A 24947-nucleotide genomic window follows, 5' to 3' on the forward strand; every position below is an offset into this window, starting at 1 on the left:
GGAGTAGTCGAGGCGTTCAGACAACCAATCGCCACAACAGACGACGAGCAGCTACAAATTTTTCTGCGGTCGGAACTAGAAAAACTCAACACCGTCTCCGGACCTACCTCCGCTATCCAGCACGAAATTCGGTTACGCCGGGGGATCGCGCCGATCAAGCAGCGATACCGACCCCGGAATCCGGCGATGCAACGCATCATTGACGAAGAAGTACAACAGATGGAGGAGGACGGGGTGATTGAACCGTCTAGCAGTGCCTGGAGCTCCCCTGTGGTACTCGTGAGAAAGAAGGACGGCGGTTATCGATTTTGCATTGACTTTCGGAAAGTCAACGAAGTTACCGAAAGGGATGCATACCCGTTGCCACAAATCACAGCTACTCTGGATAAACTGCGAGGGGCCAAATACCTATCCACATTAGACTTAAAGAACGGGTACTGGCAAGTACCGCTCACTCCGAACAGCAAGGGAATCACAGCTTTTACGGTGCCCGGGCGCGGACTTATGCAGTTCAGGGTATTGCCATTCGGACTACACTCTGCCCCCGCCACCTTCCAGCGATTGGTCAATACTGTCCTCGGCCCGGACCTCGAACCGAACGTGTTGGTGTACCTCGATGACATCATCGTGCTGAGTAACACCTTCCAGGAGCATCTCACTCATTTACGCGAAGTGTTTCGTCGCCTTCGGGAGGCCCGGCTGCGACTCAACGTCGACAAATGCCAGTTTTGCTGCGCCCAGATAAAATACCTCGGTCATCTGATCAACAAGGAAGGCATCCACACCGACCCTGGGAAGACCAGCGCTATTGCCGCATGGCCCACACCCACTAACGTGAAGAAAGTGCGACAATTCCTAGGCCTAGCATCGTGGTACCGCCGATTCGTACCGAATTTCTCCCGGCTCGCAGCACCCCTCACGCGGCTGACCAAAAAGAAAGAACGATGGAGGTGGCACGACGAGGAGGCCGACGCCTTCCAACGACTAAAAGACGCTCTCATTACCGCACCAGTGCTGACCTGTCCAGATTTTGCGCAACGATTCACTCTCCAAACCGACGCCAGCCAGTCCGGCCTGGGAGCCGTACTGACCCAGGAGACTGAAGAGGGAGAAAAAGTCGTCGCCTACGCCAGTCGAACCCTGAACAATGCCGAAAGGAATTATAGCGCCACCGAACTGGAGTGCCTGGCCGTGGTCTGGGGCATCCGCAAGATGCGCGAATACCTCGAAGGGTACACATTCACCGTCCTCACCGACCACCAGTCGCTGAAGTGGCTGCAGAAAATTGAATCACCGACCGGCCGACTCGGACGTTGGAAGTTCGAACTCCAACAATACGACTTCGAGATCCGCTACCGACGCGGATCCAGTAACCAGGTAGCCGATGCCCTGTCCCGAGAACCTGAAGTGGCCGTTATCACCAGCCATCCGACCTGTTCCTGGTACGAGAACCTCAAGGCCCAGGTCACAGCACACCCAGACGCACATCCCGATTACGACCTGCGAGACGGCCACGTGTTCCGACATTTTCTACATAATCTCGACTTCCGGGAAGTGCCAACCGCCGCACAATGGAAGAGATGCCTACCGACAACCGAAAGAACATTAACGCTCAAACGAATGCACGACGATCCCGCTGCCGGACATCTCGGCATCGCCAAAACCATCATACGCATCGGCGAACACTACTACTGGCCCGGCATGGCCCGCGATATCGCCCAGTATGTCCGAAAGTGCCCCACCTGTTTAGCACACAAAGCCGGACAACAGAAACCACCCGGCCTACTCCACGCCACGGCAGTGAAGCACCCCTGGGAACAGGTGGCCATCGACTTGGTGGGACCCTTGCCGCGTTCTCATCAAGGACACACGTGGTTACTTACCATGCAGGACCGCTTCACCAAATGGCTGGAAGTCAAAGCACTTCGAGTGGCAACGGCCCCAGTAATCGTGACCCACATCGTCGACATCATTATTTATCGACACGGATGCCCGGACACCATTATCTCCGACAACGGCCCACAGTTTAGTGCCAAGGAATTCCAGGAGATGTGCAAAGATTTTGGCATCCGCCACCGCACCACTCCTATCTACACACCACAGTGCAATCCCGTGGAGCGTACCAATCGCACTATCAAAACAATGATCGCCCAATATGTCGATAAAAAGCATCGCCGCTGGGACGAACACTTGGGCGCCCTCCGATTCGCATTTAATACCGCCCAACATGACGCTACCCGATTCAGCCCAGCGTTCCTGAATCACGGACGCGAACTGGCCCGACCACACCAAGAAGACCGAAGGGACAAACCTCCCGTTCCGCCACCCTCCACCGTGGCGAAGGTACTGACTGAAACGCACGAGCTCGTGAAAATGCATCTCGCACAAGCATTTCAACGACAGGAATCTCATTACAATTTACGGAGGAGAGCATGGCGCCCACAACTCGGAGAAACAGTGTGGAAAAAGGAACACCTTCAATCCGACAAGACGAAGGCATTCAATGCCAAACTTGCGCCAAAATATAGCGGACCGTTCACCGTAAAGAAAATACATTCTCCAGTAATCGTCGATTTGAAAGACGAACGAGGCCGAATTTATAAAAACATACACGTGCACGACATGCGCGCCGCACCAAGTAACAAAGGCCGAGAAATCAACACGATCACGTTCCCAACAACAGGTAACGAACATCGACCAACCAGAAGATTGACCGATCTCCCCGAATCAAGCCGTAATTTCGAGCCTAACGACTATAAAAGCGGAGAGGATCAAGCATGCGGGACAGTCAATCGTTAATATGGAGCTAGACAACTACATTGACGAGCTGGCCGAGCTTCTGCTCAAAACCGATGACGACGCCGCCGCCGTATGGCGCCGGGTCACTGAGACTGCGGAAAAGGGAAGCCCGCCAGACCGAGGGGGGACCTCTGCCGAGCATCGCCCCAAGGATCCGAACGGACCACCACCAGCGCTTCCGGCACCCGCAGCGGCCCCGCCGACGGTCATCCGCGTCTCAACGACCGAACCACCACCGCTGGCACCTATAACCGCCAAGCCCGGTCCTAGCCTCCAGAGGGAGGTCAAGGAACCGACCACCCGGAAAAGGGGGAGTTGGCAGATGCCCGCACCACCAACGCTCGGACGCCGAATCGGCCGGCCGAGGAAAGGGCCCCAGATTCGCCCAGCGCCACCCGGGCTTGTTGACGTGGCCCGAAGACGCGAGGTCGAGGCCCCGCACGGAGGCCCCCCTTCCGTCGTCGTATCCACCAGGCGGACCATTCCGGTCATCACACTCGACGAGCAAGGGGAGGATTCCTCGACGGCCCCAGCGCCGCCACCTCGCGACATGCCACTGCTGGGCGAGGACGAGCCGCAAACTCCAGCCATAAGCAACATCCAGCCGGGACCGGTGATCAAGAGTAACGTGCCGTTCAGGGGCACCCTGCGACTCCTCCGTGACACCCCGCCACCGCAAGCCAGGGTGCAACCTTCCATCCAGCCATCGGTACAAGGCCCCGCACTACCGCCGCCAGTGCCCATCTTGCTGCCGACCGGCGAAATATGGCACGTGCCATATTTTTCCGTCCGGGTCTCCCGGAAATACCGTCTACGGACGCTGACCGGACGGTGGAGCCTGCGGTTCACACGCAACGGGCAGTTGCGTACCGCCAACCGTATCCCCGGTTAAAAGGCTTCATGCCAGAAGGAGGGAAAACGAGGAAAAAAGGGGGGGGATGGTGTAACGACACAAAGATTTTTGTGCCGTTACGCTGACTGCCGCCTAGCAGCACGCGACAGTCAGCTGAGCGCACACCCCCCGACCCGCGCTGACACCGCGCCGAAACATCGCGCTCGGCCGAATATGCCCGACTACCCGGCAACGACGCTCGGGCACGATCGGCCGCCGAACCGAGCTAGCGGCCCCGCCGAAGTTATTCGGCAAACGCCGCATAATCACGATTAATTCCGATTAAAAAGGAATTAACTCCGATTAAGGGCGAAGAAAACCGAAGCCCCAAAATCTCGGGTATATAACCCCGGCAGATTTTAACGAGAAGGAAGTCTCCAGAGTTCCGTCTTCACGACTAGTTCTTTCCGAGAGAGGATCAACCGAGAAGCTTCTGCCGAAATTCGTAAGTGAGTTACCAGGCCGTCTACGACGGTGATTAATAATACCTGTTCTTTGCGCTATAGAGATCGGACGGCGAGTTTGCCGTCGCTCCGGTGTGTTCACCGGAACGATCTTCGTTCGTACCGTCTTTGCGATATTTCGTGCCGTCTCCGCGATATAAGGATCGGACGGCGAGTTCGCCGTCGCTCCGGTGTGTTCACCGGAACGATCTTATTTTGTGCCGTCTTTGCGATATAAAGGATCGGACGGCGGGTTCGCCGTCGCTCCGGTGTGTTCACCGGAACGATTTTCTTTTGTGCCGTCTTTGCGATATTTCGTGCCGTCTCCGCGATATAAGGATCGGACGGCGAGTTCGCCGTCGCTCCGGTGTGTTCACCGGAACGATCTTATTTTGTGCCGTCTTTGCGATATTTCGTGCCGTCTCCGCGATATAAGGATCGGACGGCGAGTTCGCCGTCGCTCCGGTGTGTTCACCGGAACGATCTTATTTTGTGCCGTCTTTGCGATATTTCGTGCCGTCTCCGCGATATAAAGATCGGACGGCGAGTTCGCCGTCGCTCCGGTGTGTTCACCGGAACGATCTTATTTTGTGCCGTCTTTGCGATATTTCGTGCCGTCTCCGCAATATAAGGATCGGACGGCGAGTTCGCCGTCGCTCCGGTGTGTTCACCGGAACGATTTTATGTTGTGCTGTCTTTACGATACAAGGTTCGGACGGCGAGTTTGCCGTCGCTCCGGTGTGTTCACCGGAACGATCTCACGATATCTCTTTCATAATTTCATCAAATAGGACGCCAGGAAGGCAAGAACTGATCAGCTGAGAGTTGACGCGTCGGTCCAGCACACACGGAATCCTCCCATCGCCCGCACCCCTCGACCCCCGGGGCGACCAACGCTGCGGCCGAGGACAAAAGCGAGCGCGACGTGTCGCGACGCGTTCTTACACCGTTTTTTTTCAACCTGTCGTCAAGTCGCGTGCCGAATCACCCAAGCTAGCGCTTTAAACCACAACGAAATACACATCGCGCGGTCACTAATCAGCGGCTCGACCCTCATTGCGGATCAAGCGCCGGCTGAAATAATTACCGAAAATAAGCTCCAAGCAAATCGCTCACCTACCACGGTGACCCCGCGGGGCTCGTAGCGTCCGCGGAAACGATTCACGCAATCCTCTAACACCCAAACATTGGGACGTCGCGTCGCAACACGCGGTCGTAGCATGCGACCAAATAAAGACTTATTGTGTTATACTTATTTTGTCTTCGTTTATTGACACATACACACACCACACACACACCTTCACCTGAAAATCTTTCCTGTGGTCTGCTCGCAAACCGCGATCCAAGCCACAGGGCCGGATCAACCCGAAACAACCGAGCCTGGAGGCGCGACCGTTACAAGATGATGAAATTTCCAGAGCAAACGGTCAACAACACATGTACGTTACGTTGTCAGCATCATGGTGATAAGATGACGGCAACATAATGCATTGCACCTATTGCCGTATATTTGCGAACATTGAAATATAATTCGTTTAGCAACACGAGTGTTTACGTGTCAGCATTATGACGATAAAATGCCGGCAACAATTCATAGCACGTGTTGCTATATGTTTGCCATACATTTGCCAATATCGAAATAGAACGCTGCAACGAAATGTCCAGAGCAAACGATTAGCAATACTGACACGTAAAAGTGCCAATAGATGGAAGCGTCAGAGCGTCGAGCGTCGAGCATCTGTACGAATCAAAACGAAACCGATTCGAGCGTCTTGACGCTAATATACTGAATGACACAAATATATGGATATTTTTATCATGTAACATGTATATTAGACCGTCTATATTTTAATTTAACCTAACTCCGCAAATAAACATTAAGGAATTAATCTTTATAAGTTATTATTGTGGCATGTTTGTTTCCTAATGTCGGACATCGAGTGTCAAGCGTTATCCAATAAGAGCTCTCATTTCTACATTGAGTGTTATGTAGAAATATCATTGGATAATTGCTTGACGCTCGACGCTCTGACCATCTAAAGGCACCTTAACGTTGTCAGCATCATGACGATAACACAATGGCAACAATGTACAGCACGTGTTGCTGTATTTGCCGTACATTTGTCAACACTGAAATAGAACGCATTACTATTTTAATTATAGTTTGTTAACAATACTCAGATTGCACAAAATATTAATGATAAATATTTATAAATATTGATTTCGAAATATTTTTTTAAATATTTAAATATTTTATAAAGATTTTATATACATAAAGGAAAACAAATATCAAAATCTTTACTCAAAATATTATTAAAATGTAGACTAAATATTTCGTAAAATATTTATGGTAAATAAAAAATAAATATTTGTATTAATATTTTGTAAATATTTCTATAAATATTTTATATACACGAAGAAAAAAGGAGGGCCCCGTTTGCCTATAGTCCGACTGCACACAAACCAATCAAATTGCCTGCTTTAACCAAAACCTCCCAAGAAAAAGATACTTAAATCCTTATTCAAAATATCATTAAAATATAGACTATTTATTTTCGTCAAATATTTATGATAAATGAAAAATAAATATTTATAATAATAGTTTGTAAATATTTATATTAATATTTATGGCAAATAAAATATTAATATTTGCAATAATAGTTAAATATTTCAATACATATTTTCCTTTTTGCGGAACGAGAAGCCTAGACAGCACACAATATTTATACAATATTTTAGAAATATATTGTAGATGTATATATATTGTAAATAACAATAGATGTTAAATATTTTATAAATATTTTTATGATCGAGATTTTCAGATATGAAAAAGATTAAGGTAAATATCTAAATATATTCATGAAAAATATTTTATCATAAATATTTTTGTGAAGACTATTATTTATAAAAGATTTATAAAAGATTTATGAAAAATATTTTTCATAAGTATTTTTAGATATTTATCATAATCTTTTTCATGTTTTGGGGACCTGCGGGCCTTACGAACTCAAGCCGTGACCCGTACCCAGGAGATGTGGGCGGACAAGTTGTCCGACCCACGGAGGTACGGGCGCATGACGGCGGAGGCTGTCGCCCCTGCCTGCCAGAGTTGGCGGGCAGGAGGGGATGCGGACTGTCCTACCATCTGGTGCAGGTACTGGCGGGCCTTGGGTGCTTCGGTAAGTACCTGCACCGGATCGGGAAGGAGCTCACCACTAGGTGCCACCACTGCCCCGTGCTCATGGACACGGCGCTCCACACCCTGGCTGCTTGTCCAGCCTGGGAAGGGGAGCGCCGGGTTCTGGCCGGGGCGATGGGGTGCTCAATGGGGGACATCTCGCTCCTGCGCATGGTTCAATCCATGTGCGGGAGCGAGGAGGGATGAGAAGCGGCGGCCTCCTTCTGCAGGGACGTAATGTCCAAGAAGGAGGCCGCCGAGAGGGAGCGCCGACCGCACGAATCCCGTCGCAGGAGGCGACGGGGTTTACTTTTTGGTCGGCGACGACTCAGGGGGGGGGGATTTAGGAAGCGGGCCGGAGGTGACACCGGCCGAGGAAGAGGAAGGATCCCTGAATAGCAGGGGTCCAGGCCCTCCTCGGCCGCCTCGGGCCCGCTTCTGTCGTCAGAGGGGATCCGGCTCTTCTTCATAGAAGATGGATCCCTTTTGCCGCGGACAAGTAGGGACAGGGGGGAGTGGTGCCCCGTTTGGGGACGGGTCCACTCCCCCAGAAACCCTCCCTCCCTGACTAACGGGGAGGGGGGGTAAAGGGTGAGGGCGGATGCCCCTTCACCCTATAGGTGAAACCAGAAGGCCAACCGGTCGGCCTTAGACCGACCGGGACTGCGCCTTGGATTCCCTTTGCGGAACAGGGCGCGGTAACAGATAGCGAGGGGCTCCCGAAAGGGAGTCCTGGGGCCGGGGTGTCGGGGAGGGAATACGGGAGTAGTTCCCCTGACTCCCCACATTTTCGGTCCGACAGGTAGGCATCCCGCAGGAGTTTTAGTCGGTAGGAGTCCGACATAACCTCCGACTCCCCTAAGGGTCGGGGGTATCCATGATGGATTTCCCTGCGTTACCAAAAAAAAAATCTTTTTCATGTTTGAAAATCTCGATCATAAAAATATTTATAAAATATTTAACATATATTAACATATATATTTTAAAAATATTTTATAAATATTGTGGTCTGGGAGGAAGTATTTTTTTTCTTAAATCTTTTTTAACGTTAAATCTTAAGATTTTTAGAGCATACATCTTCATATATGTAACAAATATTTAGTTTATATGGTAAAAAAGATATATTGATTGTTTACTATGTGGCTTTTTGCCGCACGACAAGCGTTTCCGCGTTCTGTCGTTTCATTGGCTACATATCATCTTATTATTTATCTTCAGATGATTTCGGGCCAATGAGAAAACATAGGCGCGTTCACTTTAGGCAGTTCCGCGTTGTAAGTATTGTTCGGTCTCTTTCACATGTAAAACCCATTCTACAAAAAATATACACACAAGGTTGTTAATAGCTTGCTTATAGCTTATAAAAACCTTACAACCTTATGCTTACAGAAACAAATATATGTTTTCTCATTCCAACATAATTGCACTAGTTCAATAGTGTAACTAAAACGAACAGACGAGACAATGCTTGTAGCGCGTGAACACTCAGGCAGGTATGATGTCCCTCGGCGATGTCGTATACGCCTGTAAAACAATCGAAAGCCATGACAGGCATATACGCATATGCATATGGGCGTACTGTACAGCGCGAGAGAAGCGAAGAGGGAGAAGTGGTGGGAGACGTTCCGATGTTGCATCCTTATCGCACGTCGCACGATCGAGAGAGAAAGCATTACCAGACGTGATACGGTTAATGGTGTCCCCAATAGCTGTCTCACTCTCTGTACGCTTGAATGCAGGCAATATGAGTGAGACAGTTATAGAGACACCGCGCTGTCTCTATAGGTGTCTCGCTCGCTCTAATAGCCATATATCGCGCTTTCCTCTTTTTTCCTTAGCAGAAATGCCGATCAAGGAGGCAATCCTGTCTATAGGCCAGAAAAATAAGCTATTTTCGCGAATTTTTTTTTTCGGAAACTAAGCAGACGATTGATTTCAAACTTGATAAAAATAATAATATATATTTTATTGATGAGAATGAATTTTTATGGCGTTATATGAATAATAATGTAGCAAATATACAAAAAATAATGTGACGTGTTTAGGCGCGCGCCGTTTCATGGTTCCTATAAAATCTCGAAATACGGTAGACTGGGACAAAAACGCAAGTAAAATAATTAATGTACGACTTGCCGCTAACTCGTTTGAATTAAGGAAATAAAAAACGAACTACTTTTTTAATATTTTAAGACATTTAAAAATATTTGAAAAATCGTCATAAATATCGATGATTTTACGTTAAGAATATTTTATTTGCAAGAAAACGATATTTCATGAAATTTACGAAAAAATTTATTTTATGCCGTAAAATATGTCAAATTGTGCAATTCTTTTTAGACGCAACATATCTTTACTTTTGAAAAGACTACGAGAAGGAGGGAGAATAAATGCAACATCTTCCTTAAAATGCTATTTAAAATATAGGCTCCGCTCTTGAAAATATAAAAAAAAATTAGGAGACATTTAATAATAATAAAAATTACAATAATAATAACGAGACGCTATATAGCATCTCCTGAAATCAGAGAAAAAACTTTTTTTTATATAAAAAAGTCGATCGATCGACTTCAGCATCTAATTACATATTCGAAACATGTCTATCTATCGTGTGAACTAGCGAAATAAAAAAATATTAATTTTTTATATGCACCGCGCTATCTCTATAGGTGTCTCATTCGCTATAATAGCCAATGGCATTTATGCTCGCAATTTGACATATCTTACGGCATAAAAAATGTATCGCGCTTTTCTGTTTTATAACGCCATAAAAATTCATTCTCATTAATAAAATATATATTATTATTTTTATCAAGTTTGAAATCAATCGTCTGCTTAGTTTCCGAAAAAAAAATTCGCGAAAATAGCTTATTTTTCTGGTCTACAGACAGGATTGCCTCCTTAATCGGCATTTCTGCTAAGAAGAAAAGAGGAAAGCGTGATACATGGCTATTAGAGCGAGCAAGACACCTATAGAGATAGCGCGGTGTTTCTATAGCTGTCTCACTCATATTGCCTGCATTCAAGCGTAGAGTGAATGAGACAGCTATGCGGACACCATTAATCGTACCACGTCTGGTAATGCTTTCTCTCTCGATCGTGCGACGTGCGATAAGGATGCAACATCGGAACGTCTCCCATCACTTCTCCTTCTTCGCTTCTCTCGCGCTGTACAGTACGCCCATATGCGTATGCGTATATACCTGTCATCGCTTTCGATTGTTTTACAGGCGTATACGACATCGCCGAGGGACCATACCTGCCTCTGAGTGAACGTGTTTGATAACAAAGAAAGAAAGAAGAAATTTGATTACATTAAAGATTGATAAAAAGACAAGAACGATATTTTCCGAGTGTACAAGGTTCTACACATTTGCTTCTACACACTTCGCTTGTGAGGAATTATTCACAGACGCAAACTCAGGTGAGTGTAATTATTATATCTACTTAAATGTACATACCCAGATAATAAAGAAACAACGCCTTAAATGACACTCCAGATAGAAAATTAATATTATGTTGAGTTTGTATATTGATATTTATGAGTTCAAACCAACATACATATATGCATACACATGTGTCTCAAATATCTATGATATCATCATCATTTATGTTATGATATAAAAAAGTATATTTGATTGCTTTATGATATCAAGGCTTGATAGTTGCATAGATCTGTGCATCATTTATGTACATCTTGTGCTTATGTGATGTTGTCGTGTCATGATCTCCAACTCAGTAATCAATCTGTGCACAGACTGAGGTTAGGTTGGAAACAGATTTGAAGAGGTTTGTCGACAGATCCATAGACGTTTGTGTGTCTAATCTGCCATTAGATTGCACACAGAATCTGTTAATCAGACTCTGACAGCAGATTGGAGAAAGAATGTACGCAGAGCCTGTTGACAGATTAGTTTGACAACAGGCTCTGTGTACATTCTGCTGACAATCTGTTGTCAGAGTTTGACAAGCATATTCAGTGTACAATCTGTTGTCTTTCTGTCAACAGACTTTACTAATAGACTGCGCAAATCTGCTTTGCAGATTTGACTATCTGGGAATTGATATTGAAGTTCCTACTGTAATGATCACATTATAGTATAGATACTCTCACTTCAAAATAAACAAAGAGAATTATTATTTAAGTGTTAATTAATGCAAACGATCTATAGATGCGGAGTCAATAATCTGCATTTTGGGCAAGAAATTGTAACAAAGCAACGTATTCATCCTTTTTTATGCCTTCCTTACTTTCAGTTTTACCAATGAGGTTTAAATATATTATTTATTATTTTTTTTTATTTGTGTATATAAGCATGTGAGTGTGCTTACATAATTTAAAAGTCTTCTATGCTGAAATATTTAAATTTACCGAAAAATAGCGAATTGAATTAATGTTTTTTTTTATTTATGGATGCAGTATGTATGAATTCACATTTCCCGAAGCCGATGCGTGACGAGTTTTTGCGAGAAGTTGGCGAAGCAGTACGCTTCGGCAAACAACGAAATAGAAATGCTGCAAAGAAGGCAAATGAAAGAGAAACTGGACGACGTCGGAGATTACGATACCAAGCAGATGTCCATTTACAAGGAGTCGATACTGACACAGATATTGAAGATGCAGATGATGAAATTAATGGTTGAGCCCGTATATATAAATATATATTATATTAAATATTAAAACATGTTAACCCCTTGACTGTGCATGACGTCTATAGACGTCATGGGCTAAAACATTTTTGTCGCTATACAGGGTGTTTGATAGCTGATCATGCAGACGAAAGTTGGAGATAGATTGGGTGTAGCCGAGAAGAAAAGTCATATACCATAATGTCAAATTGGCAATAGTTACCGAGTTATTAATTAAAACATGTGAGCCAACGAGCGCGTAGAGAGCGGAGGGCGCCGCAGTAAGCACGTAGACATTTGATACAGGCGGAGTCAGCGAGTGGCGGTAGGCGAGCGCGCGCGGCGAGAGGCAACGTAAACAACAAGAGGCGAACGCGCGCGACGAGGAGCGAGCGAGCGCAAGCGACAAGAGGCGAGCGAGCGCGAACGACGAGGAGCGAGCGGGCTATAAAGAAAAACCTGTAAAGAAAAAGCTCGCTCGCTCGCTCCTCGTCGCGCGCGATCGCCTCTTGTCGCTTACATTGCCCCTCGCCGCGCGCGCTTGTCTACCGCTACTCACTGACTCCGCCTGTATCAAATGTCTACGTGCTTACTGCGGCCGCCCTCCGCTCTCTACGCGCTCGTTGGCTCACATGTTTTAATTAATAACTCGGTAACTATTGCCAATTTGACATTATGGTACATGACTTTTCTTCTCGGCTACACCCAATCTATCTCCAACTTTCGTCTGCATGATCAGCTATCAAACACCCTGTATTGGAAACGCCATTTTAAAGTTTCGAATTTTCACCTCAGATTCGTGTTTAGCGATGTCAAAAATAGTTATATATAAAACTGCATGAAAATTCCTCTGTTAGAATACGCCCTGCGCATTTTTAAATCACTTTTCTACTAGGGTGAATCAAGGGGCTATTCACTCAGCTATTAGGTGTACACATGATGTCGGGGAGGGAGTGCCGGCGCAGTTCCCCCGATTCCCCACATTCCGGCCCGAATGGTAGACACCCCGGTGGGGTTTTAGCCGGTAAGAGTCCGGCATAACCCTCCCCCCCAAGAGGAGGGGGTATCCATGAGGATTTTCCCACCGTGATAAAAAAAAAGGTGTACACATGATTATAAAGTACAGTTGATCACAGTTGATTACAATGTGATTACAATTACTTAAGTGATTTCATACGACTGTGTGAAATCGGTTGTAATCGATTGTAATCAGTTGTAATGTAGCTGATTTTATTGTGATTACAAATAATTTTATGATGATTGCAAATTATTTCAATATTATTACTCGTTATTACTGCTAATTTCAATGTAAATAATGTAACAAATATATCAAGATTACACGTGATTACGAATTGATTTCATTGTTGATTATACGATGATTACAAATCAAATGTACACCTTATTGCATTAGTGAATGGCCCCTCGGGGTAAATACATGTAAACCGCAGAAGCGGTTAAAGTGATAAAATACCAAAAATGTATAAATTTTATTATAAAAATAAAATGATAAAAACAAATAAATAGAAATTTACATACATATACAGGGTGTCCCATTTTAAGTGTCCACCCCAAATATTTCTTATGTTTTATTTTAGAGAAAAATGGTTCAGACACGTTTTGTATGATTTCGAGGGGGCCATAAAACGGTACCATTGATTTGACTTTGAAGAGTAATTTGAAGGTTACGTGAAGATTACCTCAATTTTTTTAGATGGCATCCCCAATTTTTTACTACATATTCTTGTAGCTGATCTCGAGAGCTTCCCAAAACACTATAATCAAATGTTTTTTGGTGAAGTACTTTTCGAGTTATAAAGCTTCAAATTTACAAAATTTTGATAAAAATACAAAATATTTCGTAAAACATTCACTTTCCGATAGTCTTATCTTACATGATCCAACCAGTCAAGGCAAGATCCGAACATGATCCAACCAGTCAAGGCAAGATCCGAGCATGATCCAACCAGTCAAGGCAAAATCCGAGCATGATCCAGCCAGTTAAGGCAAGATCCGAGCATGATCCAGCCAGTCAAGGCAAGATCCGAGCATGATCCAGCCAGTCAAGGCAAGCTCTGAGCATGATCCAACCAGTCAAGGCAAGATCTTCTTTTGTGTACAATTACTTAAAGTGTTCAAAAACTTGGCCATTTACTTGTATGCATAGCTCTAATCTATGGTAAAAGTCGTCCCTAACTTTTTCAAGAACACCTACATTAATATTTCTGCAAGCCTATCTGATCCGGTTTTTCATATTTTCAACGGTTGTAGGCTTTTGCGAATAAACTATATCTCTAATATAGTCCCAGAAATAAAAATCTAGGGGTGTCAAGTCGGGTGATCTTGGGGGCCATTCTTGAACTCGACTGCCCATACCAATCCACCTATTCGGGAATCTATTATTTAAATATTGTGTAACAGCTCGAGATCTATGAGCTGGTGCTCCATCTTGTTGGAACCACATTCGTCTGAGTAAATCATTGTCGACATGTCTCAAGAGGTTGAGCAGGTCATCTTGAAGAAATCTTAGATAGATTGCCGCATTGAGATTTTCTTAAAAAAAATATGGACCAACAATAACATCTCCCAGGATGCCTGCCCAAACGTTAATGGACCACTGCCGTTGGAACTCTTGGCTTCTCTGCCAATGTGGATTAGCATCTGAATAATAATGGCAGTTATGCCTATTAACGCTTCCTCTATTACAAAACGTGGCTTCATCAGAAAAAAGCGTATCAGCAATGAACCGGGGATTTTGTTGGATTTGATCTCGAGCCCAGTTACAAAAACATACACAGCATTGGTAGTCCCTCTCTTCCAATTGCTGAGTTAGATGAATGTGATATGGGTGAAACTTGTTGAGCTTGAGCACACGATTGACTGTTGATTTAGATATACCGTATTGCCTCTCAATTTGTCTCGTAGAGATTTGAGGATTCAAAGCAACGGCACCTATAACAGTCAATGATGTGACTTCATCAGGGCCCGATTTTCGCCGGTTTCTTCTAAGAAAACCCTGTTCAGCTCTGTCGCAGAGTTTTTTTATTACTTTCCTATCAGGATGGCGTCTGTCTGGAAATCTTTCAGCATAAAGCCTTTCTGCTGCCGAGTAATTATTCCTGGCCTCACCCAAAATGCGAATCATGTCCACAATTTCATTTGGTGAATAAGCAGCCATAATTATAAAGAAAAACAGCTCCAAAAAACAAAAAATTCCTGTCTTATAAAAAACAAAGTCAATGGATAATAATATGCGTCTGTCTGAGACTTCGCCAAAATACCGACAGTTGCCCAAGTAAGAAATTTGAAACAAGCCTCTTGATATTTGTTTCATTAAAAGAATTGACAATTGCACTTTCACAATTGTTACAGTTCATTGATTATCAGGCAATACAGGATCTCGTCTTGACTGGCTGGATCATGCTCGGATCTTGCCTTGACTGGTTGGATCATATTTGGATCTTGCCTTAACTGGTTGGATCATGCTCGGATCTTGCCTTGACTGGTTGGATCATGTAAGATAAGACTATCGGAAAGTGAATGTTTTACGAAATATTTTGTATTTTTATCAAAATTTTGTAAATTTGGAACTTTATAACTCGAAAAATACTTCACCAAAAAACATTTGATTATAGTGTTTTGGGAAGCTCTCGAGGTCAGCTACAAGAATATGTAATAAAAAATAAGGGGTGCCATCTAAAAAATTGAGGTAACCTTCACGTGACCTTCAAATGTCTCTTCAAGGTCAAATCAATGATATCATCTTATGGCTCCCTTGAAACTATACAAAACGTGTCTGAACCATTTTTCTTTAAAATAAAAAATAAGAGAGATATTTGGGGTGGGCACTTAAAATGGGACTCCCTGTATATGCATAAAATGTTTTTTTCAACTTATCGGTATATTGTGCGAATATTTTAATGTTCTCGAAAAATATTTATATAATATTTATAGAATATATTTGTGTTATCTGGGTAAAATAACATATGCGATATTTTTAAGAATCTTTGAGGTTTGATGACGTTATTATCCTCAATCTTATGTGTAATGTAAACTGTAGATTTTCGTACAAAAAATTGTTCATATAACATATATGTATATTAGCCCTTATGAAAAAAAACCCTCAATTTTGGTTAACACTCAAAAAACGTTTAACTTTGGGTGTTAAACACCGATAAAAAAAACGCTCAACTTTGAGTGTTATGCGAATAAACGTTCAATTTTGGATGTTATACACTGAAAAAACATTCAAATTGGGTGTGATTTCAGATCGTCAATTGAAGATTACATCCAAATGAGGGTTAACGCTCAACGAAAACCTTCAAAATAACACCCAAGAAAACTTTCAAAATAACACCCAAATATTCACATTCACATTTTTTACCCTATATTTCTTATCCATACATACACAAATACATATACATGTCCAAAAAACATTTTAGAAATATGATATCTCTAAAACATTTTTCGGACATTGTATATGCATGGTTATAAACTATATCATCTATATTATAAGCTATATTTAAACAAAAAATCACAATGACTTCAAAATGAGTAACAAAAGACTATAAAAATTCACTTTGTAATCATGATTAGATCATTTTTCTTGTCATTTTGTCACTTTGATGTTATGACTTTCTATTTTAATGTACAATTCTAAAAGTCACGATAACATCATTTCAATATCAAAAAAACATCACGAAAACTATATCGAATGACATCCTGATTTGTCTTAAAATGACTTTTTTTTATGTCATAATTATATTATTATGACTTTTTGTTCTATGTGGGTGTAGGACGTCCGATGTACGTCCATCGGACGTCCTATGTCCAAAGTTGTGACAAACGTACGTCCACGTATGGACGTATTTTGTAAAAAAAAATGGACATATAATAGACGTCCAATGGACATCCGTATGCTATCTGGGGTGTACCTAATCAGCGACTAATATTTATAAGTAATGTCTTTTAAGACACTCGTACGGCTCTGTTGTGATTAGTTTACGACATCTTAAGACTGTATTTAAGACAATCTTAAATAATAAGGATCAATTATAAACAATACCGGGATTTCACATCTCGCAAAGCATATTACTATTTACATTTGTTTTTATTTTCAGATGATATTGTGCAATCAGACAATTTTTTATTCATTTATTACGTAAAAAATAAAGGCAGTACTTATTTTATTAACTTTTCATTATTAAAGCAATACAATACGGAAGAAGATCAAATCCCGGTATTGTTCATAGTTGATTCTTTTTATTTAAGATTGTCTTAAGTACAGTTTTAAGATGTCGTAAACTAATCACAACAGAGTCATATGAGCATCTTAAAAGACGTTACTTATGAATACTAGTTACTAACTAGGTACACTGCTGAACTAAAAGATATGTGCACTGATTTTTTGTTGACTTCGGAACGCATTCCAATTTGAGGAGAAAGACAACCACTGCTTCATACGTCAGCGCTGTCACTTATTACGAGAGCAGAAGGATGGCATATACGTAGTGTCAAATAAGTAGTGATTGTGACGTAGAGACAAATGTCTTGGAGACATTGAGTTATAATTGAAGAAATGAAGAATATAAATAGTGATTGTGAAGAAAAGTGACAAAATGTTTCATAAAATTTATAAAACAGCGTATTAAAGGAGAGTATTAACTGTCTAATAATATTTTAAGTAAAAAATATTTTTAAATTTGAGTGTAAGTTAAAAAAGCTATAAACCATAATTTCTTTAATATTAATAATTTTATAGCTATAAATTTGCCATCGACGTTAAATGAATATGTATGTAATGCTTTCATTTGTGTAGGTGGGAAATTTTTATTGCACTCATAAAAAATAAGCAGCAGACCAAGTCGAGTGATATCTTTTAACAAGATATTCATATCACTCAACTTGGTCTGCTGCTTACTTTTGCTGAACACAATAATATAATTCCTCACCTACGCAAATAATAGCATTATATATATATATATATATATATATTCATTCAACGTCGATGACAAATTTATAGCTTTAACTAACATTAAATATAAATTATTAAAATTATGGTTTATAACTTTTTTAATTTACATTCAAATTGAAAATATAGAAATGAACTTACCGTGTCTCAAAGAATAAGTGAATTTCAGAGTACTATTATTGTACAGGATGCATTATTAAGGATAACAAACATAAGATGATAAGATGATGAAAGTATAAGCAAGATATTACCAATCAAGACTATGATGCATATAGAAAAAATATAAATCTTAACACAAGAAACAAAGCAGCACTAAGCGATGAGTCAGGTTTGGACTGTCTGAATAAAATAACAATATTAGTAAGAATTTATCAAATTACAACTTTATTTATAGTATATGTTTTATAACACAAACTGATTTCACGCAATATATTTTAAAGATGTAGGTATATGAAATATGTGTCGTACTAGTTCTTTTCCTGTGGCCAAAGGAACACAAAGTCAATCACAGTGATTCCCAAGCAGACCTACTGCACAAAAGTTTCCATAGTTACAGCATATCTGATTCATTCTTTAACACAACAGTAAAACTACGTACCTATTCTAAGGAAAAATAGAACCGATGAGATTGGTGCAAAGTTCAACGACTAGAAATTGTCCTCCTCCTGGTAGCTGAATAATTGTACAAATTCAATATAACTAATTATGCCCCCTACTATCTCGTCCGGATGGAGAACTATGTAGTCATGCCCCTGCACGCGCCTTGGCAACAGAATTCAAAAAACCCCCATTCAGAAGAAAACGCCGCTCTGCGCCGTGGCACCCCTGGCCGTGGCGCCTCGTGCTTCCGTGCGCTGCGCGCGCCGTCGATCTTCATTGTGTTCTGTTCGTTAGTCTTGGGGTGCGGTCCACCTATTGCTTTGAAATGTTCTAGATGCTACGCTCCGAATAAACTCAGAAAACCGTTCCATTAACGCTACGAGTCTTATAGATGTTATGCAAATGGACCACTTGTAATGTGTTATCTCGCATAATATAGCATCAGAATTTCATTGGAATAAAATGGAATTGGATATACTAATAATAATGAGTGTTTTCGATAATTTTTTCGATATGCCTTATTTTATATATGAGGATGATGTAGAAGAAGTAATAAATATATATATACAATTTCAAGGCCAAATAGAAACAAATAAAAAAAATATCCCAAAAATTAAGGATTATGTTGAACAAATAATTCCGTCACTTAACGCAATGGAATTCAAAAATCATTTCAGGTAAAATTCCTATTTACATATTGTGTATGAAAAAAAAATGTTTCTAAATTTTTACACACATGCATGATAAATAAATATTCAATCATATTTCATTGTTTTATTATTTCATTTATTATATTTTTTAGAATGTTAGCACAGACGTTCGACTTTATTCTAAAGTAGATTGCAAATCAATTACAACGATTTGTAAGTGGCAATGAAATGATATCTCCAGAAAAACAGTTTTTAATTACTTTGTGGCGTATGGCAACACCAGATTCATATAGGTATGAATTATGATCACGTATAGTGTTAATAAATAAAAAAATTATAATACTATTAAGTTAAATCGTAATATTCCTTTAGATCAATTCATACTAGATTTGATGTTGGGAAAGGTACATCTGTTAGAGCAGTATAGAGGGTTAGGCAAGCATTGTGTAATCTTGCTTCAAAGTTTATTCAATGGCCAACAAGAGAAAAAATGGAAAAAATTAAAGAAGGTTTTTCTCGTATTGGTGCTTTTCCAGGAGTTATTGGAGCAATTGATGGCACCCACATAAATATACCAGCTCCTAATATGCATGCAGAAGCTTACGTTAATAGGAAAGGACATCATTCAATTCAAGCTCGTTCTTTTTTTCATTTCTGTTAATAAAATATAAAGTATAACTTTTTTAAGTTTATTAACATATTTCTGTATTTCTTTTGGATATAGGTAGTCTGTGATCATACATATCTATTTACACATGTGTACGTTGGAAACGTAGGATCCTTACACGATGCTCGGGTATTTAGATTGTCAGCTGTACAAGACTACGTTTCAGATGCATCAAAGTTTCCCAATGACTGTCACTTAATAGAAGATGCTGCTTATCCCCTGTTAAAACAATTAATGGTGCCATATGTAGATAATGGCCATCTGACATGCCGTCAGAAGAATTACAATTTCTGCCTTTCGTCTTGTCGCATGAGTGTTGAAAGAGCTATTGGCTTGTTAAAAGGACGTTGGAGAAGCCTCCTTCATCATTTGGCCATGGGATGTGTGGAGCGTATTTCCTATCATTTTTTAGCATGTTGTGTGTTACATAACATATGTTTAATGAAAAAAGACGAAATAGAAGCAGTTATCGTAAATATAGACATAGCACACCCTCAACCACAAATACAAGATATAGAGCAAAACAGAGGTGAAGCAGAAGCTAAACGAGATTTTGTGTGCTCTATACTTCGTATGAGAGAAGGCGTATAAAAAAAACTGTGATATATTCATATTTTTTATTTGTGATTAAAATTTAAGTAAATATAATCAATAAGTATTATATATGTTATTTTATCAATAAAAGTTACATTATAAGATCACAGTCCTGAATTTTATTTTTAATAAAGGACTAACGTGCAAAGAAATATATTTTCTGTATGAAATACCTTTAAATGTTGCATCAAATAAGGTAACATTTGGTATAACAAAAAAATTGTATTGATGAAAAAATACTTAGACATTAGACGCACAAAACATTCTAATAGTTGCAAACTAAAAATAATTTATAACATAAAAATAACATGTAGCATTAAATAACACTAACACAATTAGGAACTATATTATATCTATTGTATTTTGCTAACATGCTCTGACAGTCTGCATATACACTGTTAAAATCTCTTTTCAAGTTCGCTATCTGGAATATTTATTTACTAAATGTTATATAAATTTTTTCTTGTTATTTTTTATTAGGTAAAAGTATGAACTGCTTGAAACTTATTATATTTGAAAGAAAATAAGAAAAAAAATACTGTCTTATCATACATTAATACTGAAAACTTTGGCTTTTTGTTAAAAAGAAAAAATTAGTAATTGTACTTGCTGTAGGACTTACATTACAATTATGCAAAAAAAATTATAGTACCAGTAATAAAAATTATAATAGTATTAATAAAATAATAATATAATTAACAAAATTAATATTAATTATTAAGTTATTAATTTCTAATAATATTTATGCATTATGTATATTTTTTGTTAGCAATGTTTCCCAAATTTTTAATAAGCGTTCTTGTCTCGCCTCAGTACCTTCGTACATTTTTTTTCTTGATTTTCTTGTGCAAATATAATAAGTTTTTCCAACGCAGTTTTTTCCATTACTCTTTTACCTAAATAAAAAATAACAATATGAAAAATTTATCACAATGCGTGATGAAAAATAAAATATTCCAGATAGCGACACTTGCAAAAGCAGATTTTACACAGTGTATACTGCAGACTGTCAGCAGCATGTTAGCAAAAATACAATAGGATATAATATAGTTCCTAATTGTGTTAGTGTTATTTAATGCTACATGTTATTTTTATGTTATAAATTATTTTTAGTTTGCAACTATTAGAATGTTTTGTGCGTCTAATGTCTAAGTATTTTTTCATCAATACAATTTTTTTGTTATACCAAATGTTACCTTATTTGATGCAACATTTAAAGGTATTTCATACAGAAAATATATTTCTTTGCACGTTAGTCCTTTATTAAAAATAAAATTCAGGACTGTGATCTTATAATGTAACTTTTATTGATAAAATAACATATATAATACTTATTGATTATATTTACTTAAATTTTAATCACAAATAAAAAATATGAATATATCACAGTTTTTTTTATACGCCTTCTCTCATACGAAGTATAGAGCACACAAAATCTCGTTTAGCTTCTGCTTCACCTCTGTTTTGCTCTATATCTTGTATTTGTGGTTGAGGGTGTGCTATGTCTATATTTACGATAACTGCTTCTATTTCGTCTTTTTTCATTAAACATATGTTATGTAACACACAACATGCTAAAAAATGATAGGAAATACGCTCCACACATCCCATGGCCAAATGATGAAGGAGGCTTCTCCAACGTCCTTTTAACAAGCCAATAGCTCTTTCAACACTCATGCGACAAGACGAAAGGCAGAAATTGTAATTCTTCTGACGGCATGTCAGATGGCCATTATCTACATATGGCACCATTAATTGTTTTAACAGGGGATAAGCAGCATCTTCTATTAAGTGACAGTCATTGGGAAACTTTGATGCATCTGAAACGTAGTCTTGTACAGCTGACAATCTAAATACCCGAGCATCGTGTAAGGATCCTACGTTTCCAACGTACACATGTGTAAATAGATATGTATGATCACAGACTACCTATATCCAAAAGAAATACAGAAATATGTTAATAAACTTAAAAAAGTTATACTTTATATTTTATTAACAGAAATGAAAAAAAGAACGAGCTTGAATTGAATGATGTCCTTTCCTATTAACGTAAGCTTCTGCATGCATATTAGGAGCTGGTATATTTATGTGGGTGCCATCAATTGCTCCAATAACTCCTGGAAAAGCACCAATACGAGAAAAACCTTCTTTAATTTTTTCCATTTTTTCTCTTGTTGGCCATTGAATAAACTTTGAAGCAAGATTACACAATGCTTGCCTAACCCTCTATACTGCTCTAACAGATGTACCTTTCCCAACATCAAATCTAGTATGAATTGATCTAAAGGAATATTACGATTTAACTTAATAGTATTATAATTTTTTTATTTATTAACACTATACGTGATCATAATTCATACCTATATGAATCTGGTGTTGCCATACGCCACAAAGTAATTAAAAACTGTTTTTCTGGAGATATCATTTCATTGCCACTTACAAATCGTTGTAATTGATTTGCAATCTACTTTAGAATAAAGTCGAACGTCTGTGCTAACATTCTAAAAAATATAATAAATGAAATAATAAAACAATGAAATATGATTGAATATTTATTTATCATGCATGTGTGTAAAAATTTAGAAACATTTTTTTTTCATACACAATATGTAAATAGGAATTTTACCTGAAATGATTTTTGAATTCCATTGCGTTAAGTGACGGAATTATTTGTTCAACATAATCCTTAATTTTTGGGATATTTTTTTTATTTGTTTCTATTTGGCCTTGAAATTGTATATATATATTTATTACTTCTTCTACATCATCCTCATATATAAAATAAGGCATATCGAAAAAATTATCGAAAACACTCATTATTATTAGTATATCCAATTCCATTTTATTCCAATGAAATTCTGATGCTATATTATGCGAGATAACACATTACAAGTGGTCCATTTGCATAACATCTATAAGACTCGTAGCGTTAATGGAACGGTTTTCTGAGTTTATTCGGAGCGTAGCATCTAGAACATTTCAAAGCAATAGGTGGACCGCACCCCAAGACTAACGAACAGAACACAATGAAGATCGACGGCGCGCGCAGCGCACGGAAGCACGAGGCGCCACGGCCAGGGGTGCCACGGCGCAGAGCGGCGTTTTCTTCTGAATGGGGGTTTTTTGAATTCTGTTGCCAAGGCGCGTGCAGGGGCATGACTACATAGTTCTCCATCCGGACGAGATAGTAGGGGGCATAATTAGTTATATTGAATTTGTACAATTATTCAGCTACCAGGAGGAGGACAATTTCTAGTCGTTGAACTTTGCACCAATCTCATCGGTTCTATTTTTCCTTAGAATAGGTACGTAGTTTTACTGTTGTGTTAAAGAATGAATCAGATATGCTGTAACTATGGAAACTTTTGTGCAGTAGGTCTGCTTGGGAATCACTGTGATTGACTTTGTGTTCCTTTGGCCACAGGAAAAGAACTAGTACGACACATATTTCATATACCTACATCTTTAAAATATATTGCGTGAAATCAGTTTGTGTTATAAAACATATACTATAAATAAAGTTGTAATTTGATAAATTCTTACTAATATTGTTATTTTATTCAGACAGTCCAAACCTGACTCATCGCTTAGTGCTGCTTTGTTTCTTGTGTTAAGATTTATATTTTTTCTATATGCATCATAGTCTTGATTGGTAATATCTTGCTTATACTTTCATCATCTTATCATCTTATGTTTGTTATCCTTAATAATGCATCCTGTACAATAATAGTACTCTGAAATTCACTTATTCTTTGAGACACGGTAAGTTCATTTCTATATTTTCAATTTGAATGTAAATTAAAAAAGTTATAAACCATAATTTTAATAATTTATATTTAATGTTAGTTAAAGCTATAAATTTGTCATCGACGTTGAATGAATATATATATATATATATATATATATAATGCTATTATTTGCGTAGGTGAGGAATTATATTATTGTGTTCAGCAAAAGTAAGCAGCAGACCAAGTTGAGTGATATGAATATCTTGTTAAAAGATATCACTCGACTTGGTCTGCTGCTTATTTTTTATGAGTGCAATAAAAATTTCCCACCTACACAAATGAAAGCATTACATACATATTCATTTAACGTCGATGGCAAATTTATAGCTATAAAATTATTAATATTAAAGAAATTATGGTTTATAGCTTTTTTAACTTACACTCAAATTTAAAAATATTTTTTACTTAAAATATTATTAGACAGTTAATACTCTCCTTTAATACGCTGTTTTATAAATTTTATGAAACATTTTGTCACTTTTCTTCACAATCACTATTTATATTCTTCATTTCTTCAATTATAACTCAATGTCTCCAAGACATTTATCTCTACGCCACGACCACTGGGTCTGTTCTTTATGGTTCTTTATAGCTGCACTGCTAAATTAGTGCAATAAGTTAAAATGAGACAACTATATTTTTTCTCATTCAAACTTACTGCACTAGTTCAACAGTGCAGCTATAAAGTACAGACCCACTACTTATTTAGCACTACGTATATGTCGTAATAACTGACAGCGCT

The 24947-nt window shown here is 39.5% G+C and overlaps 1 protein-coding gene and 4 long non-coding RNA genes across 5 annotated transcripts; 3 read left to right on the top strand and 2 right to left on the bottom strand.

The window, feature by feature from the left end:
* Positions 1–2800: 2800 nt before the first annotated feature.
* LOC112589623 (proline-rich receptor-like protein kinase PERK9) lies at positions 2801–3691 on the top strand. Its single transcript, XM_025303601.1, has one exon. The coding sequence runs from the start codon at positions 2801–2803 to the stop codon at positions 3689–3691; it is 891 nt and encodes a 296-aa protein (XP_025159386.1).
* Positions 3692–18267: 14576 nt separating this feature from the next.
* LOC109504269 (uncharacterized) lies at positions 18268–18795 on the bottom strand. The gene is made up of 2 exons (XR_002162961.2): positions 18505–18795; positions 18268–18436 (listed from the first exon to the last, which is right to left on the bottom strand). It is a non-coding gene; the product is annotated as an uncharacterized LOC109504269 (long non-coding RNA).
* Positions 18796–19050: 255 nt separating this feature from the next.
* Positions 19051–19994, top strand: LOC112589616 (uncharacterized). The gene is made up of 3 exons (XR_003113669.1): positions 19051–19183; positions 19309–19449; positions 19529–19994. It is a non-coding gene; the product is annotated as an uncharacterized LOC112589616 (long non-coding RNA).
* Positions 19995–21700: 1706 nt separating this feature from the next.
* LOC105187775 (uncharacterized) lies at positions 21701–23176 on the bottom strand. Its single transcript, XR_002162960.2, has 3 exons — positions 23044–23176; positions 22778–22918; positions 21701–22698 (listed from the first exon to the last, which is right to left on the bottom strand). It is a non-coding gene; the product is annotated as an uncharacterized LOC105187775 (long non-coding RNA).
* A 387-nt stretch (positions 23177–23563) lies between these two features.
* LOC112589615 (uncharacterized) lies at positions 23564–23959 on the top strand. The gene is made up of 2 exons (XR_003113668.1): positions 23564–23722; positions 23791–23959. It is a non-coding gene; the product is annotated as an uncharacterized LOC112589615 (long non-coding RNA).
* Positions 23960–24947: the final 988 nt, after the last annotated feature.

The sequence above is a fragment of the Harpegnathos saltator genome, unplaced genomic scaffold (assembly GCF_003227715.2).
Source record: "Harpegnathos saltator strain DR-91 unplaced genomic scaffold, Hsal_v8.6 scaffold557, whole genome shotgun sequence".
Classification (NCBI taxonomy): domain Eukaryota; kingdom Metazoa; phylum Arthropoda; class Insecta; order Hymenoptera; family Formicidae; genus Harpegnathos; species Harpegnathos saltator.

Bases quoted from the DNA above. Each gene is read 5' to 3' on its own strand.
- LOC112589623 (XM_025303601.1), top strand. From the start codon at position 2,801: ATGGAGCTAGACAACTACATTGACGAGCTGGCCGAGCTTCTGCTCAAA.